The 15291-nt window shown below is 37.5% G+C and overlaps 1 protein-coding gene across 1 annotated transcript; it reads left to right on the top strand.

The window, feature by feature from the left end:
• The first annotated feature begins 10802 nt into the window (after window positions 1–10802).
• Window positions 10803–11546, top strand: LOC103016543 (peroxisomal membrane protein 11A-like). Its single transcript, XM_057533699.1, has one exon. It carries the CDS (start codon window positions 10803–10805, stop codon window positions 11544–11546), a length of 744 nt encoding a protein of 247 aa, XP_057389682.1.
• Window positions 11547–15291: the final 3745 nt, after the last annotated feature.

The following is a 15291-nucleotide window of genomic DNA, read 5'->3' as shown; positions in this document are numbered from 1 at the left end:
AAGCTTAGGGAAGTTCAACTGATTTACCTAAGATCATGCAGCTGGTAAATTGTGTAATCAGATGGTCACCCAAATTTTCTGAATTCCAGGACAGTGTTCTTTCTGCCACATTATGCCACTTTGCTAAGATCCAAGGTTCAAAGATTATATCTAAGTTGCTGTTTTTTTTAATTGAAGTATAGTTGATATACAGTGTTGTGTTAGGTTCTGGTGTACAGCAAAGTGTTTCAATTATACATATGTGGGTATATATATATATATATATATGCACATATATATATGCATATATACACATATATATATTCTTTTTCAGATTCTTTTTAAGTTTCTCTTTTAAACAGTACCTAGACCAATTATATTATTTATATTTTAGTGAGTTATTACTTTACTCAATACTCCTTCCCCCCTTTGTCAGATATTATTGATCATCATAAATGAACTTTATCTAAACAATTCATGATCCCATGATATTTATTCCAATAAATTATTCCTAGTTCTTAGTACAAAATATATTTTCTTTGTAGTGCATAATTATCAGAATATTCTGCATGTTTTGCAGCACCCTTTCCCTCATAAAGGTAACAACCAGAAATGGGGAGTAGATGATACACAACTATTAAAGGAAAATATTGAAAAGCTTTAGTCCCAGTAGGTTGGGAAAGTAATTTTCAAAACTAAAAAAAAAGTAACATCAAGAAGGGCAACAGAGTGAAAAGAGCACTGGACTAGGAATCAAGAGACAAAACTTTTAGTCTTGGTTTGGGAAATTCTGTTCTCTTTCCAGACCTCAATTTCCTCAATTAAGGAATGGAATTTTAGGCATCTTCTGTATTCTACATCCATAATTCTAAATCTGAGTTAAGTGAACAGAGACCTTGGAGAGTGACATTTAGGAAACTATTGAAGGCAAAGCAATAGACCTCTCCACAGGGCAAAGCAAGAAAATGTTACATATCCATTCAGTTCTTGAATCCAAGTCCATTTGTTCCACTATTGAAACGGTTCCTGTTTCTTTTTTCCTCCCTTCAGATCGAGTAAACCTTTCATACTTCTTATGACATTTGCTTTAGAAATATAACACCTTTGTAAACAAAACAAGCCAATATTATGAAAGGACTGTAGCTTGACTGATTTTTCAACTTAGAAGTGACACCACTCCTAGATATACTGGAATTTTTTTTTAAAGCCTGTCTTGAAAGGTTTTCTCCAAATTGCCTTATATCCGTTTTAGCACAGCAGGCACATGATGGCTCATAATCACCACCCAATTGATTTTGAGAGTATTTCTTTGTGGGTGAATAGGATGAGTGGGGAACATCCCACAGGGCTGGGGAAGGAGTGTCAAGGGAGTCGCATAGATCCAGGAGTGAAACAGCCAGTGGTAAGTAACCAAAGGGGCAGATGAGCTTGACAAGGGGTTGGCCTTCTCTCAACAGCCTCTACTAGATCTATTCAGTCCTGCCCTTCTTGTGATTTTCTCTGGCATTTGTTCTGACAGTTATCTCAATTCTTCACTCACTTCCCACACCCCTAGAGTGTATCTGCCAGATTAGTAATCACTTGGTTAGTGATTACTAGTTGCTCCCTGCCTACTTGCTGAAAAGGTTTCATCGAGGGAGTGGAGGAATTCAGCATATGCTTCTACCACCTTACAGATATCAGTTTCTAAGCATGAAGGAACTTAAGCATGAAAGAAAGGATTTATGGGTTCATCCAATAGTGAGCTAAAAATTAGTTTTTCTTTCACTGAAAAAGTGATCTGTTATTTTAAAGAAAAGTAGAATTGAACACAGGACACCTGGGTTCTCAACCCTAGGCTGTGACATTTCAGAATTTCTTGGGGGTGAAGACAACCTGCTCTTGGCTCCAGAATCCAGTTGCCTCTTGCTCACCTCAGGGAGCTATTCTATTTAGGAATCAGCCTCTTTCACAGCTGGCTGCCATCATTATAACTACTGAGAAAAACCACTATTACCTCTGTGACAACATCCTGAGGCTATGTCTGAAAGAGAATTCAAGTAGGGGATGAGAAGTTGGGTCAGATAGGTCTTTTCCAGTCCTTTCAGCAGGGCCACGTAGTTCCCTGGGGCAAGCTAACCCTTGTATCAGGTCCTGGACTGATACAGGCCATGAGCAAATAAATCCAAGAGCCCCTAGTTGTGCTGCTTGGTGGCTGAGCATCAAATTAGTCTCTGTGCTGGTCCTTCTTTGAGATAACCTTGTCCCTAAGGAGTAGGCTCTCACCTTGGTCCTTGTGACTGGTTCCAGTAACAGGCATTTTTTAGGTTCTTGTATCTAACTCTGACCCTGCTTTGGGATTGGAGTTCTACTTTGATCTCCTCAACTTCATGGAAATTAGAAGCCAATCCTTAAACCCAAGTCTGCACAACTGGATCCTTACCACAAACTGCTACATCTCTGATGCCCATCATCAGTTTGTTTGAAACTTTACCTATTGCCAATGCCTGACTCCTAACAAATCACTCCGCTTTTGGATTTCCATGTGTTGACATTGTAGAACCTTCCTCCCACTCCTATAATTGTCTACATGAACCCTCTACTTACTGTCAGATTCCCTTGGTAGCATGTCTTGCCTGCATTTTGGATTTTTTCTTTTTGGTGCCTATTGAGTGGACCTGATGTCCTGCCTTGTTCCAATGGGATTACTTACAGTCATTCTCAATCTTTAATGTTCATGAAAATCACCAAGAGTACTTAGTAAAAGTGCAGGTTCTGGGGTTCCACCCTTAGAGATTGTGATTCAGTAATTCTGTGAAACAGGGCTTAGACATCTGCATTTAAACGTATACCCCTAAATAATTTTGAGGTAGATAGTACAAAAACCACAGTTTAAAACCCCTATTCTAGTCTCTGGGACTTGATCCTTCCTTAGGCTCATCCCATTACTAACCAAACTTGATTTTGACAGTCAGAAAGATTTTGACTTTTCCATAAGGAATTTCTGAATATCATAATCATTGTTACATTTTAGAATATTATTTTTGTTTCTGTTTTTCTGCTCATTAGAAACTTTACAGAGGTTCTAATACCTAGCTAGTAAGTCATTCAAGCATACCACAATTTAAAGAGTCCAGATTTTGCTCATGCTTTCGGCTCTAATCTCTTGTGGTAAAGATAACAGGGTGTTTTAGAAATGCATGAATCAGTGTCTCCGTCAGCACCCTGCATTTATTTTAGGGCAATAGAGGAAAGTGTCTTCTTCCTCTTGGGTTTGGATTCATGCTTAAATATTGCCTCATCAATGTGCCTATGTATGCCATTATAGGAGTAACATAAATTCATGTATAGATGGCATAAAGAGAATGGAGCTGGGCACAAGAATTCTGGAGACAGGAGGAATCCAGGTGCAGAAGAACTGCTCTCTATTGTAAGGTATTGGCTTGTATGAGGCCCACCCTGGCTCAGATGCAGTATTCCTCAGATTCAGATTAAACACTTTTGGAAAGAATACTTCATAGGGCATGTTGTGTACCTCCTATTCCATTGTATCAAGTGTGTGATAAGGCATATTCCCAGTGCCCAGAATTTGAAAAAATTCTGAGCAATTTTTTAACCCCTGGGTGTCATCAAGAAACTCAGGAAAAGATTTATGTTTCTGGCCAAGATGGAGTCACAGGTACTGCCTGTTTACCCTCTCACCTGAAACAACTGGAAAATAAAACGAAGCAAAATACACAAGATAATGTTTTTTTAGACCTTGGACATCAGGCAGTAAAGGACATTGATTCTTGAGAGACAAGAAATAAATGAGGTAACCCTACGATTGCCAAAGCTTACTGCTTTGAGGGAGTTTCCAGGTTGGGGAGCAGGAAGGGGAAATCTAGGTGGAGCTCAGCAGAATTCCTGGGTTGAGGAGTTGGAGCTGAGAATCGAGGGGACCCAAGGAAGCTGGAGTTCTCATGACAGAGTATTGAAGAGGAGAGAGCTGCACAGAGAGAGAACTCCGGATATTTCCAGAGGTCCTCTTGAGTATTCAGATTACTGATTGGTACGTGCATGTGAGGAAACTGCCCAAGACTGGGGAAAAAGCCATCAGAGAGGATTAGAGGGAGCAGTGGCAGCACTCACAGAGGTCCAATAATAGTGCCTGTTCTTGTTAGCCAGACTAGAACATCTCATAATTCATAGAGTATTGGAGAGAGTACTTAGGATCTTGTTCAGTAGTGGGGAGTAATCAGTAGTCAGGGACTAATCATTGATGCTGCCTAACAAGCAAGATCTAAAATGATTGAATGGTTTCTGAGGAACTTAACTATGTCATGGAATAAAACTCAAGAATATTTAAAGAAATACAAAAATACTCATCTCCCAGCAAGGGAACAGTCACAATGTCTAACATGCAAATGAATATTCCCATGCATTCAAATAAACAAGGAAATCTTACCCATAATGTGGAGAGCAGTCCATCAATAAAAACCAAGTTAGAACTGACACAGATATTAGAATTAGTAAAGAAGGACATTAAAAATTATTGCAATTACATCCTATCTGTAGGTAGATACTTAGAATATGTTTTTTAAAAGGCACAAATTAAATGTCTAGAGGTGAAAATTATGTCTTAAATAAAAAATACACTAACAGCATATTAAATGTTAAGAAAAGATTCATGAACTTGACTGCACAAAATACAAACTATCAAAAATGAAACACAGAGAAAAAAGAATTTATAAAAATGAGGCAGACATAAATCTGCCTCAGACAGAAATGCAAATCAAAACTACAATGAGATATCATCTCACACCCGTCAGAATGGCCATCATCAAAAAATCTACAGACAATAAATGCTGGAGAGGGTGTGGAGAAAAGGGAACACTCTTGCACTGTTGGTGGGAATGTAAATTGATACAGCCACTATGGAGAACAGTATGGAGGTTCCTTAAAAAACTAAAAATAGAACTACCATACGACCCAGCAATCCCACTACTGGGCATATACCCTGAGAAAACCATAATTCAAAAAGAGTCATGTACCAAAATGTTCATTGCAGCTCTATTTACAATAGCCAGGACATGGAAGCAACCTAAATGTCCATCATCGGATGAATGGATAAAGAAGATGTGGCACATATATACAATGGAATATTACTCAGCCATAAAAAGAAACGAAATGGAGTTATTTGTAGTGAGGTGGATGGAGTTAGAATCTGTCATACAGAGTGAAGTAAGTCAGAAAGAGAAAAACAAATACAGTATGCTAACACATATATATGGAATCTAAGGGAAAAAAAAAAAAAGGTCATGAAGAACCTAGTGGCAAGACAGGAATAAAGACACAGACCTACTATAGAATGGACTTGAGGATATGGGGAGGGAGAAGGGTAAGATGTGACAAAGTGAGAGAGTGGCATGGACACATATACACTACCAAACGTAAAATAGATAGCTAGGGGGAAGCAACCGCATAGCGCAGGGAGATCAGCTCTGTGCTTTGTGACCACCTAGAGGGGTGGGCTAGGGAGGGTGGGAGGGAGGGAGATGCAAGAGGGAAGAGCTATGGGAACATATGTATATGTATAACTGATTCACTTTGTTATAAAGCAGAAACTAACACACCATTGTAAAGCAATTATACTCCAATAAAGCTGTTAAAAAAAAAATCTGCCTCAGACATAAATACCTTACAGCAATTACATTAAATGTAAATGGATTAAATGCTCTGATTCAATTATATGCTGTTTACAAGAGACACACTTTAGATTCAAAGACACAAATACATTGAAAGTAAGAGGATGGATAAAAGATACACCATGAAAATAGTAACCAAAAAATAGACTTTAAGACAAAAGTGTTACTAGAGACAAAGAGGGATATTTTATGATGATAAAAGGAAGATATCAGGAAGATATAATATTTATAACATTTAGATATATAACAATTATAAGCATATATGCACCTAACAACAGAGCCTCAAAATACATGAAACAAAACAGACAAACAAAACAGAATTGAATGGAGAAATAGATGATTCGGCAGTAACAACTGGAGACTTCAATATCGTGTTCTCAATAATGAATGAATAACTAGGCAGAAGATCAACAAGGAAATAGAAGACTTGAACAACATATGAATCAATCAGGCCTAACAGGCATCTATAGAATACTCCACCCCAAAAACAGCAGAATACACGTTCTTCTCAAGCCGACATTGAACATTCTCCAGGCTAGACCAATGATAGGCCACAAAACAAGCCTCAATAAACTTAAAAGTGTTGAAATCAACAGAGAGCATTTCCAACCACAATGGAATTAAATTAGAAATTAATACCAGGAGGAAATTTGGGAAATTCACAAATGTGTGGAAAATAAATAACACATTCCTAAATAATGAATGGGCCAAAGAAGAAATGACAAGGGAAATTAGAAAATATTATGAAATAAATGAATGTGAAAGCACAGCATGCCAACACTTAAGGGTCAGCTAAAGTCGTGCTTAGAGGGAAAGTTATGGCTGTAAGTGCCTATATTAAAAAAGTGGAAAATCTAAAATCAATATTCTTATTTTCCATCATAAGAGAAGAGCAAACTAAACTCAAAGCTAGCAGAGGAACAGATAATAAGATAAAAGTGGAAATAAATGAAATAGAGAATAGAAAAACAATAGAGAAAAATCAGTGAAACCAAGATTTTGTTCTTTGAAAAGATCAATAAAATGCAAACCTTTAGTAGACTGATAAAGAAAAAAAGATAGAAGCCTCAAATTACTAAAATCAGAAATTAAAGAGGGAATATTACCATTAACCTTAGAGAAAAAAAAAGATTACAAAGGAGTACTATGAATAATTGTATGTCAGCTAATTAGATAACTTAAATGAAATGGACAAACTGAAATTGACTCAGGAAGAAGTAAAAAATCTGAATAGACCTATAACAAGTAAAGAGATTGGATTAGTAATTTAAAATTTGCCACAGATCCCAGGCCCAAACAGCTTCACTGGTGAATTCTACCAAACATTTAAAGAATCAATTCCAATCTTTTACAAACGATTTCAAAAAATAGAAGAACTTAATCTGTAACACTAGTATTATTCTGATACCAAAACCAAAGATATTGTAAGAAAGTAAATTTTCAAATCAATATCCCCTGTGAATATAGACATAAAAATCCTTTTAAAATACTACCAAACTGAATCCAGTCATGGGCTAAAGGGGTACACCACGAGAAAGCGGTGTTTATCCCGGGAATATATCCAAATTTGGTTTAATATCTGGAAATCAATGTAATACACCATCTTAATAGAATGAAGCACAAAAACACATGATCATCTCAGTTGATGCAGAAAAGGCATTTGACAAAATCCAGCACTCTTTCATGATAAAAGCTGTGAACAAAGTAGGAATAGGAGAGAACTTCCTCAGTCTGATAAGTAAAGGGCATCTATGAAAATCCCACAGATAAATAGTGCCATATTTAATGGTGAAAGACTGAATGCTTTCTTCCTAAGATCAAAAATCAGATAAGGATGTCAGCTGTCACTACTGCTATTTATCATTTTACTGGAGATACTGGCCAGGGAAATTAGGCAAGAAAAAGAAATAAAAGGCATCCACATTGGAAAGAAAGAAAGAAATAAAATTATTTCTATTTGTAGTTGACAAGACCTAGCAAGGTTGCAGGATATAAATGAAATCCTGCAATTTTTTTTTTTTTTTGGGGGGCTGTGTTCGGTCTTCGTTGCTGTGCGTGGGCTTTCTCTAGTTGTGGTGCGTGGGGGCTACTCTTCATTGTGGTGAGCAGGCTTCTCATTGTCGTGGCTTCTCTTGTTGCGGCACACAGGCTCTAGGCACACAGGCTTCAGTAGTTGTGGCACACAGGCTCAGTAGTTGTGGCTTGTGGGCTCTAGAGCTCAGGCTCAGTAGTTGTGGTGCACGGGCTTAGTTTCTTCGTGGCATGTGGGATCTTCCCGGGCCAGGGCTCAAACCCGTGTCCCCTGCATTGGCAGGCAGATTCCTAACCACTGCAAGTGACAATATGCAAGTCAGTTGTACGTCAATGCACAAGCAATAAACAATCTGAAAATGAAATTAAGAAAACAAATTTAGGGCTTCCCTGGTGGCGCAGTGGTTGAGAATCTGCCTGCTAATGCGGGGGACACGGGTTCGAGCCCTGGTCTGGGAAGATCCCACATGCCACGGAGCAGCTGGGCCCGTGAGCCACAATTGCTGAGCCTGCGCGTCTGGAGCCTGTGCCCCGTGACGGGAGGGGCCGCGATAGAGAAAGGCCCGCGCACCGCGATGAAGAGCGGTCCCCGCACCGCGATGAAGAGTGGCCCCCGCTTGCCGCAACTGGAGAAAGCCCTCGCACGAACCGAAGACCCAACACAGCCAAAAATAAATAAATAAATAAATAAGAAAATCCTTTAAAAAAAAAAAAAAAAGAAAACAAATTTACAGTAACATCAAAACAGTAAAATAGTTAAGAATGAATTTTTTAAAAAGAAGTGCAAGACTTTTTCATTGAAAACTACAAAGTTTTGTTGAAAAAAATTGAAGATCCAAATAAATGAGAAGACATCCCATGTTCCTGGGTTGGAATACAATATTATTAAGATGGAAATACTTCCCAAATTGACCTACAAGTTCAATATAATGCCTATCAAAGTCTCAGTTGGCTTCTTTTGAAGAAATTGTCAAGCTGATCCTAAAATTCATATGGAAATGCAAGGGACCCAGAATAGCTAAAATAATTCTGAACAAGAAGAAAGTTAGAGGACTACACATCTTGACTTTAAAACTTACTAGAAAGCTACAGTAATGAAGACAGTGTAATATTGGTACAAGGACAGACATATAGATTAATGGAATAGGATTAAGAGTCCAGAAGTAAACCCTTACATTTATGGTCAACTGATTTTTGAAAAGGATGCCAAGATAATCTAATAGAGAAAGAACACTCCAGATACTCACACTCGAAAGAATAAAATTGAATCTCTACCCCACACCCACAAAGAAATTATCTCAAAATTGGTCATAGACCTAAATGTCAGAGCTAAAATGATAAAACTCTTAAAAGAAACCATAGGAGTAAATCTTTGTGATACTGAGGCAATGGTTTCTTAGATACAACACCAGAAGTACAAGCAACAAAAGGAAACTAGGTAAGTTGAATCTTTCATGCTTCAAAGGACACCATCAAGGAAGTGCAAGACAGAATTCTCTGGCTGTCCAGTGGTTAGGACTCCATGCTTTCACTGCCGAGGGCCTGGGTTCAGTCCCTCGTCGGGGAACTAAAATCCCGCAAGCCGTGTGGTGCGGCCTAAAAAAGTAAGGATGAGGGTGATAAGATAGTGGAGCAATATCCTTAAAGTACTAAAATAAAAATACTGCCAACATAGAATTTGCTACCCAGAAAAAAATCTCTTTAAAAAACAGAGGCAAAATACTAACTTTTTCAGAAATACAAAAGCTGGAAGTATTTATCACCAGTAAACCTACACTAGTAGAAAGAAAGGCTAAAGGAAGTCATTCAAGCAGAAGGAAAATGGCACCAAGTGGAAATATGGATCTACACAAAGAAGTAAAGAACACCAGAAATAGTAACTACATGGTAAATATATAAGAACTAACTGTGTAACAATGTGTTGTGGGGTTTATAGCATAGTTATAAGTAAAATACTTGACAAAAAAAGGTAGGAGCAAAGAAATGGAAGTGTACAATTTAAGGCTCTTTTATGTAAACTGATACAATATCACTGGAAAGTACACTATAATTAAAGATGTATACTATAAATGCTAAAGCAACTACTACTAAAATAAGAGTTGTAGCTAGTAAGCCAACAAAGGAGATAAAATGGAGTAATAAAAAATATTCAATACAAAAATAGGCTGAAAAATAGGAAAAGGGAAAAAAGAATAATTGGGACAAATAGAAAATAAATAGCATTCATTAATTACTGTGGTGGTTTTAATGTATGTCCAAAATTTTTTCAGTATTCCTTTCTCCAAAAAGTGGAGCTCAATTCTCCTCCCCTTAAGCATGAGCTAGACTTTGTGACTCACTTCTACCCAAGAGGGTATGAAAAGGGAAAAAAATTAGTAACTTTGCAGTGGAGAAACATGGCAGACACCACCTCAACCAAATGATCAAGGTTTACATCACCAGCACTAAGTCATGATGACACAATGCATCCCTAACATGATGTGATGGGAAGAGTACTTCACTTTTGTGGTAGACTTCCTCAGGATACATAATCCCAATCTAATCATGAAAAACATCAACCAAACCCAAATTGAGGGACATTCTACAAAACACCTGACCAGTGATCTTCAAAAGTGTCAAAGCCATGGGAAATAAGAAAAGACTGTGAAACACAGAAAGACAGATTGGAGGAGACTAAGGGGTCATGACAACTAAATGCAAGGTGATAGTGGACTGGATCTTGGAAAAAAGGATATTCGTGGAAAAACTGGTGAAACCCAAATAAAGTCTGTTGTTTAACTTAAAAAAAAAAAAAGAAAAGAAATAGCAAGATGATAGACTTAAACTTAACCACATCAGTAATTATATAAAATGTAAATAGTCTAAACACCCCAATTAAAAGGCAGTGATGGTCAGATCAGATTAAAAAACCATGACCAAAGTATATATGCTGTTTACAAGAAATACAAATGAAATATAAAGACACAAATAGGTTTAAAAGTAAAAGGATGGGCACCCGCCCCCACAGGGGCGGGGAGACTCGGCCCCTCAGGTGGGCAGAGACCAACCCTCCTGCGGGGACCCGTCGGCCGCCCCTGAGGACTCTCAACAGAGCACAGTGCAACTCTTGTCCTTGGGCTGGGTGCCATGGACACCTTCATCAGCTTCACCAACCAGACCCAGGGCCGGGACCAACTCTTCAGAGCCACTAAATACACAGGCATGTTGCTTAGATATTTGTTAGAGCCTAAAGCTGACAAAGAGGAGGTTGTTATGAAGCTCAAGAAACTGGAGTCCAGTGTGAGCACTGGCTGTAAATGGTTCAGACTAGGCAATGTGGTACATGCTGTACAGGCGACCCAGCAGAGCATTCATGTCACTGACCTGGTGCCCCGCGTGTACCTAACATTAGCCAGCCTGAACCTTGTGATTTATTTCATCTGTGACCCCATCATCTTCGTGAGGAGTGCAGGGCTTGCCGCTGGCATTAACAAAGAGAAATGGCGAATGTGGGCTGCACGCCATTACTACTATTCTCTTCTGCTGAGCCTGGTCAGGGATCTGTATGAAATCTCCCTGCAGATGGAACAGGTTGCACACGACAGGGCAAAGAGGGAGAAATCACCATCCCAGGATCCTCTTGGGTATAGCGTGGCTAATGAGGAAACAGAATGGCTCCAGTTCTTTCTTCTTCTCTTATTCCGATCTCTGAAGAAACATCTTCCCTTGCTCCTGGACACAGTGAAGAACTTCTGTGATATCCTGAACCCTTTGGACCAGCTGGGGATCTATAAGTCCAATCCTGGCATCATAGGCCTTGGAGGTCTCATGTCCTCTATAGCAGGCATAATCACTGTGGCGTATCCTCAGATGAAACTGAAGACCCACTGAGGTGGTTTCGGGCTGAAGACTAGTACCTGCTTTCAAGACAACCTGTTAGTGAAATGGACATTTGCATTAAGCACAGCCATGTCATGCTGTGCTTACGGACTTATTCACATGAGCACTGAGTGACCTGTGAGGTGAACAGAGGTGGGGCCAAGAATGGTGGAGGGGAGAACGTGAAGTTTTATGTGTTTTCTAGAGCGCTGGAGTGACTTCTGAATTTCTGAGTATTTTTCCTTCATCTAACATTTATTGAGCATCTCTTTTGTGCATATTAGGAACTTGGTGGTTGCTGAACGAATAAAAATTGAAAGAGAAAAATTGAAAAAGATCCAAACTAACAAGTGGACTCTAATATAAGTGACTTTTGGGCCATGTGCCTCACTACTTTTGCCCAACTACAGTAGGACTGATACACGCCCTCTCTCAGATCTAGTAGAGGCCCCTTATTCTCTGATCAGTTACCCCACTTCCTCCATAGCTGCCAGTGCCAGCATAGAGGAGAGCTGGGCTTATAGCCTCTTAACTTGACTTTTACATCACTGCGCTCCTGTCCTTCCTCTGTCCAGTAGTAAAATCAGAAGTGCATCAGGCACCTTCATAGTATAAATTGTGTCTTTAGGTAGTGCAGTGAGGAAACAAAAAATCCGAAGCAGATAGAAAGGACTTGAGGTAAAAATAATGTGGTAAGTCACAATTGGTGCCTGCGGGTTTTCCTGTGACAGATGAGGAGACTGAGGTTAAAACTGAGGATAGAACTGACTCCCAATCCAGTGCTCTTTCCATATTTCACTGCCTTCCTGATTGAGTGGAAGTGCAAGACTCTCCAGAATCCTGTGCGAAAATCCTTTTTTAGAACCTTTCTTGGCCAGTGGTTTATATTCTATTCTACAAAAATTAAAACTATATCTAGATCCACCAGTAGGATTGTTTATTTAAAACCATATAACAGTTTGGGCACTTACGCATTAATTTTCATCAAAATTTGTACAGTTGAGAAATTTCATGAATACGATGAAATTCTACTATATTCTACAATAAATCAGAGTTCATATTTGTAGGGTGGTTGGGGGAGGTGGAGAAGAGCAGTAAGGGGCTAGGGAAGAGGGCAGTAGAACGATGAGTCAGTGCCACTTACTCGTGTTTCTACTTCTCATCTTGGATGTTGGGTTCTTATTTGTGATTACAGATCCTCTTAATATGAGGCAAGTGAGGTAGAGAAATAGGGTACCATCAGGTAAGAGGTCAGTGTCAGTCCTGCCAGTAAAGCCATCACATTTATCCAAATGGAAATGAGAAAAGAAATGTGCACTAAGTAAATTTCCCATAAATGTGATTGAGATTCTTAAAAAGTAGACTCAGGTCCTTGGCTCTCTATTTTTAAAGTGACCAATCAAGATACGGGATTTGAGAAAGAACATTTTGGGAATTTTAAGATAAATAAAAGCTGCTAGATCAGGGCAAATAAAAAATTTAACTATTTTTACTTCATCCAGATCTTCTACTGTAATAAATTATGCCTAATAAATTTATAGACAAAAAAAGAGTAAAAGGATGGAAAAAGATATACTGTGCTAACAATAATCAAAAGTAAACTAGAGGGACTAACTAATATCAAAGTAGATTTCAGAGCAAAGAATATTACCAGGGAGAAAAAAATATCATTTCATAATGATGAAGGGATAATTCATCAAGAAAAAGAATTCAAAAATGTTATGCACATCATAATACAACCTTAAAAATATATGAAAAAAACTGACACAAATTAAAGGAGAAATCCAGAACTATAGTTGGAATTTTCAACACTCCTTTCTCAGTGACTCATAAGTAGGTAGAAAATCAATAAAAGTATAAATGACTTGAAAACCACTGTCAACCAGCCTAACCTAAATGACATTTATAGAACACTTTACGCCCCAAGTGCAGAATGAAAATTCTTTTCAAGCACATATTCTAGGCCAAAAAACATTTTTTCATTCATTTAAAAAGATTCAGACCATGTAAAGTATGTTCTTTATTCACAGTGATATCAAATTAGAAATCAGTAATAGAAAGATGTGTAGAAAAATCCTCAAATATATGGAAGCTAAATAACACACTTCTAACTCACTATGGGTCAGAAGAAATCAGAAGGGAATTTAGGAAATATTTTGAACTGAATTAAAATGAAAATGTAACACATAGGATGCTGCTAGGGCAGTACTTACAGGGAAATTTATAGTGCTAAATACCTAAGTGAGAAAAGAAGGAAAGTTTCAAATCAGTAACCTAACCTTCCACCTTAAGAAACTAGAAGAGCAAATTAAACCCAAAGTATACAGAAGAAAGGAAATAGTAAAGATTAGAACAAAGATCAATGAAATATAGAGCAGAAAAATAGAGAAAAATAAATGAAACCAAAAGTTGGTTATTTGAGAAGATCAATAAAATTGATAAACCTCTAGCCAGACTGATAAGGAAAAAGAGATTTAGGACACAAATTACTAATACCAAGAATGAGAGAAGTGGCATCACTACAGATTATGCTGGCATTAATAAGGATAATGAGGGACTATTATGAACAACTTAGATACTAATAAATTCAACAACTTAGATGAAATGAGCAAATTCATTTTGAAAGACACAAACTATCAAAGCTTACTGAAGAAGAAATAGATAACCTGAATAATCCTATCTGTTAAAGAAATTAAATTTGTATTTAAAAATATTCCCATGAAAAAATGACAGGCCCAAATAGCTTCACTTGGGAATTCTGCTAAACTCTTAAGAAGAAAAAAATACCAATTCTCACAAACACTTCTAGAAAATTGAAGAGAAGGGAACACTTCCCAACTCATTCTATAAGGCCAGCATCACCCTGATACCAGAACCAGACAGACATTACAATAAAAGAAAATTACAGACCAGTATTCCTCATGAACATAGATGCAAACACTCTAAAGAAAAAAGAACTCATAATTTACGAAAAGCAAAACCCCAGTGCTTCTCTTAATTCAGGTGAGGTTTTTGGTAGAAAGCCACATGCATTTATATTTCTAATAAGTATATACTATAGATGTACACTTTGGTATTTGGTGTTCCTAAAATACTGATTCTAGTGAGGAAGCACTAGAACATGAAAAAGCCACAAACAGAAATGGCTTTGCCCTCTGGGGGACTTTATAGCTGCCTTCACTATATAAAGGTAGTAGATGGCCACCTCTGGTTATACATCATTTAATTTATTTGACACTCTGGATAGGATTTAACTTTAAGGTGAGCTTATTCTTTGTTTCCTTTGGCAATCACTTTAACATTTTAAAAAATCAGCAGCAATTACCACTTGTAATTTCAGGGTTTTAAAACTCCTTCTATGACTTCTTCTAGAATATTTAAAATTTGTAGTATTTAGATAATATTTCGCCCACCGTTGTCTCATTTTTTCTGAAATTTGTCAAGATTTGAAGTAATGAATGGAAAAGAAATTTACTGTATCTATATTTTTAAAGTTCAATTTTCAATGCTTCATTTCCTTCAGTGCTTTATATTTATTATGTGTATTTTTTCATGATAATCTTAACAGATAATAATCTTTACTCATAAAATTATGAACCAAATATGTTTTACTCATATATTGTTTTACTAGAAATATTTTGGTTAACTTTTGCATTCATGTCTGTCTATCATAAATCCTCAATTAATTGGGTTACTTAAAGGGTGTATACAGTGCTGTACTTGGTCCACAGAGGGCTAACCAGCTTTGTTATTTTTT

The sequence above is a fragment of the Balaenoptera acutorostrata genome, chromosome 19, assembly GCF_949987535.1.
Source record: "Balaenoptera acutorostrata chromosome 19, mBalAcu1.1, whole genome shotgun sequence".
Classification (NCBI taxonomy): domain Eukaryota; kingdom Metazoa; phylum Chordata; class Mammalia; order Artiodactyla; family Balaenopteridae; genus Balaenoptera; species Balaenoptera acutorostrata.
The sequence above is the reverse complement of the archived record's forward strand: the minus strand, read 5'-3'. Positions and strand labels throughout refer to the sequence as shown.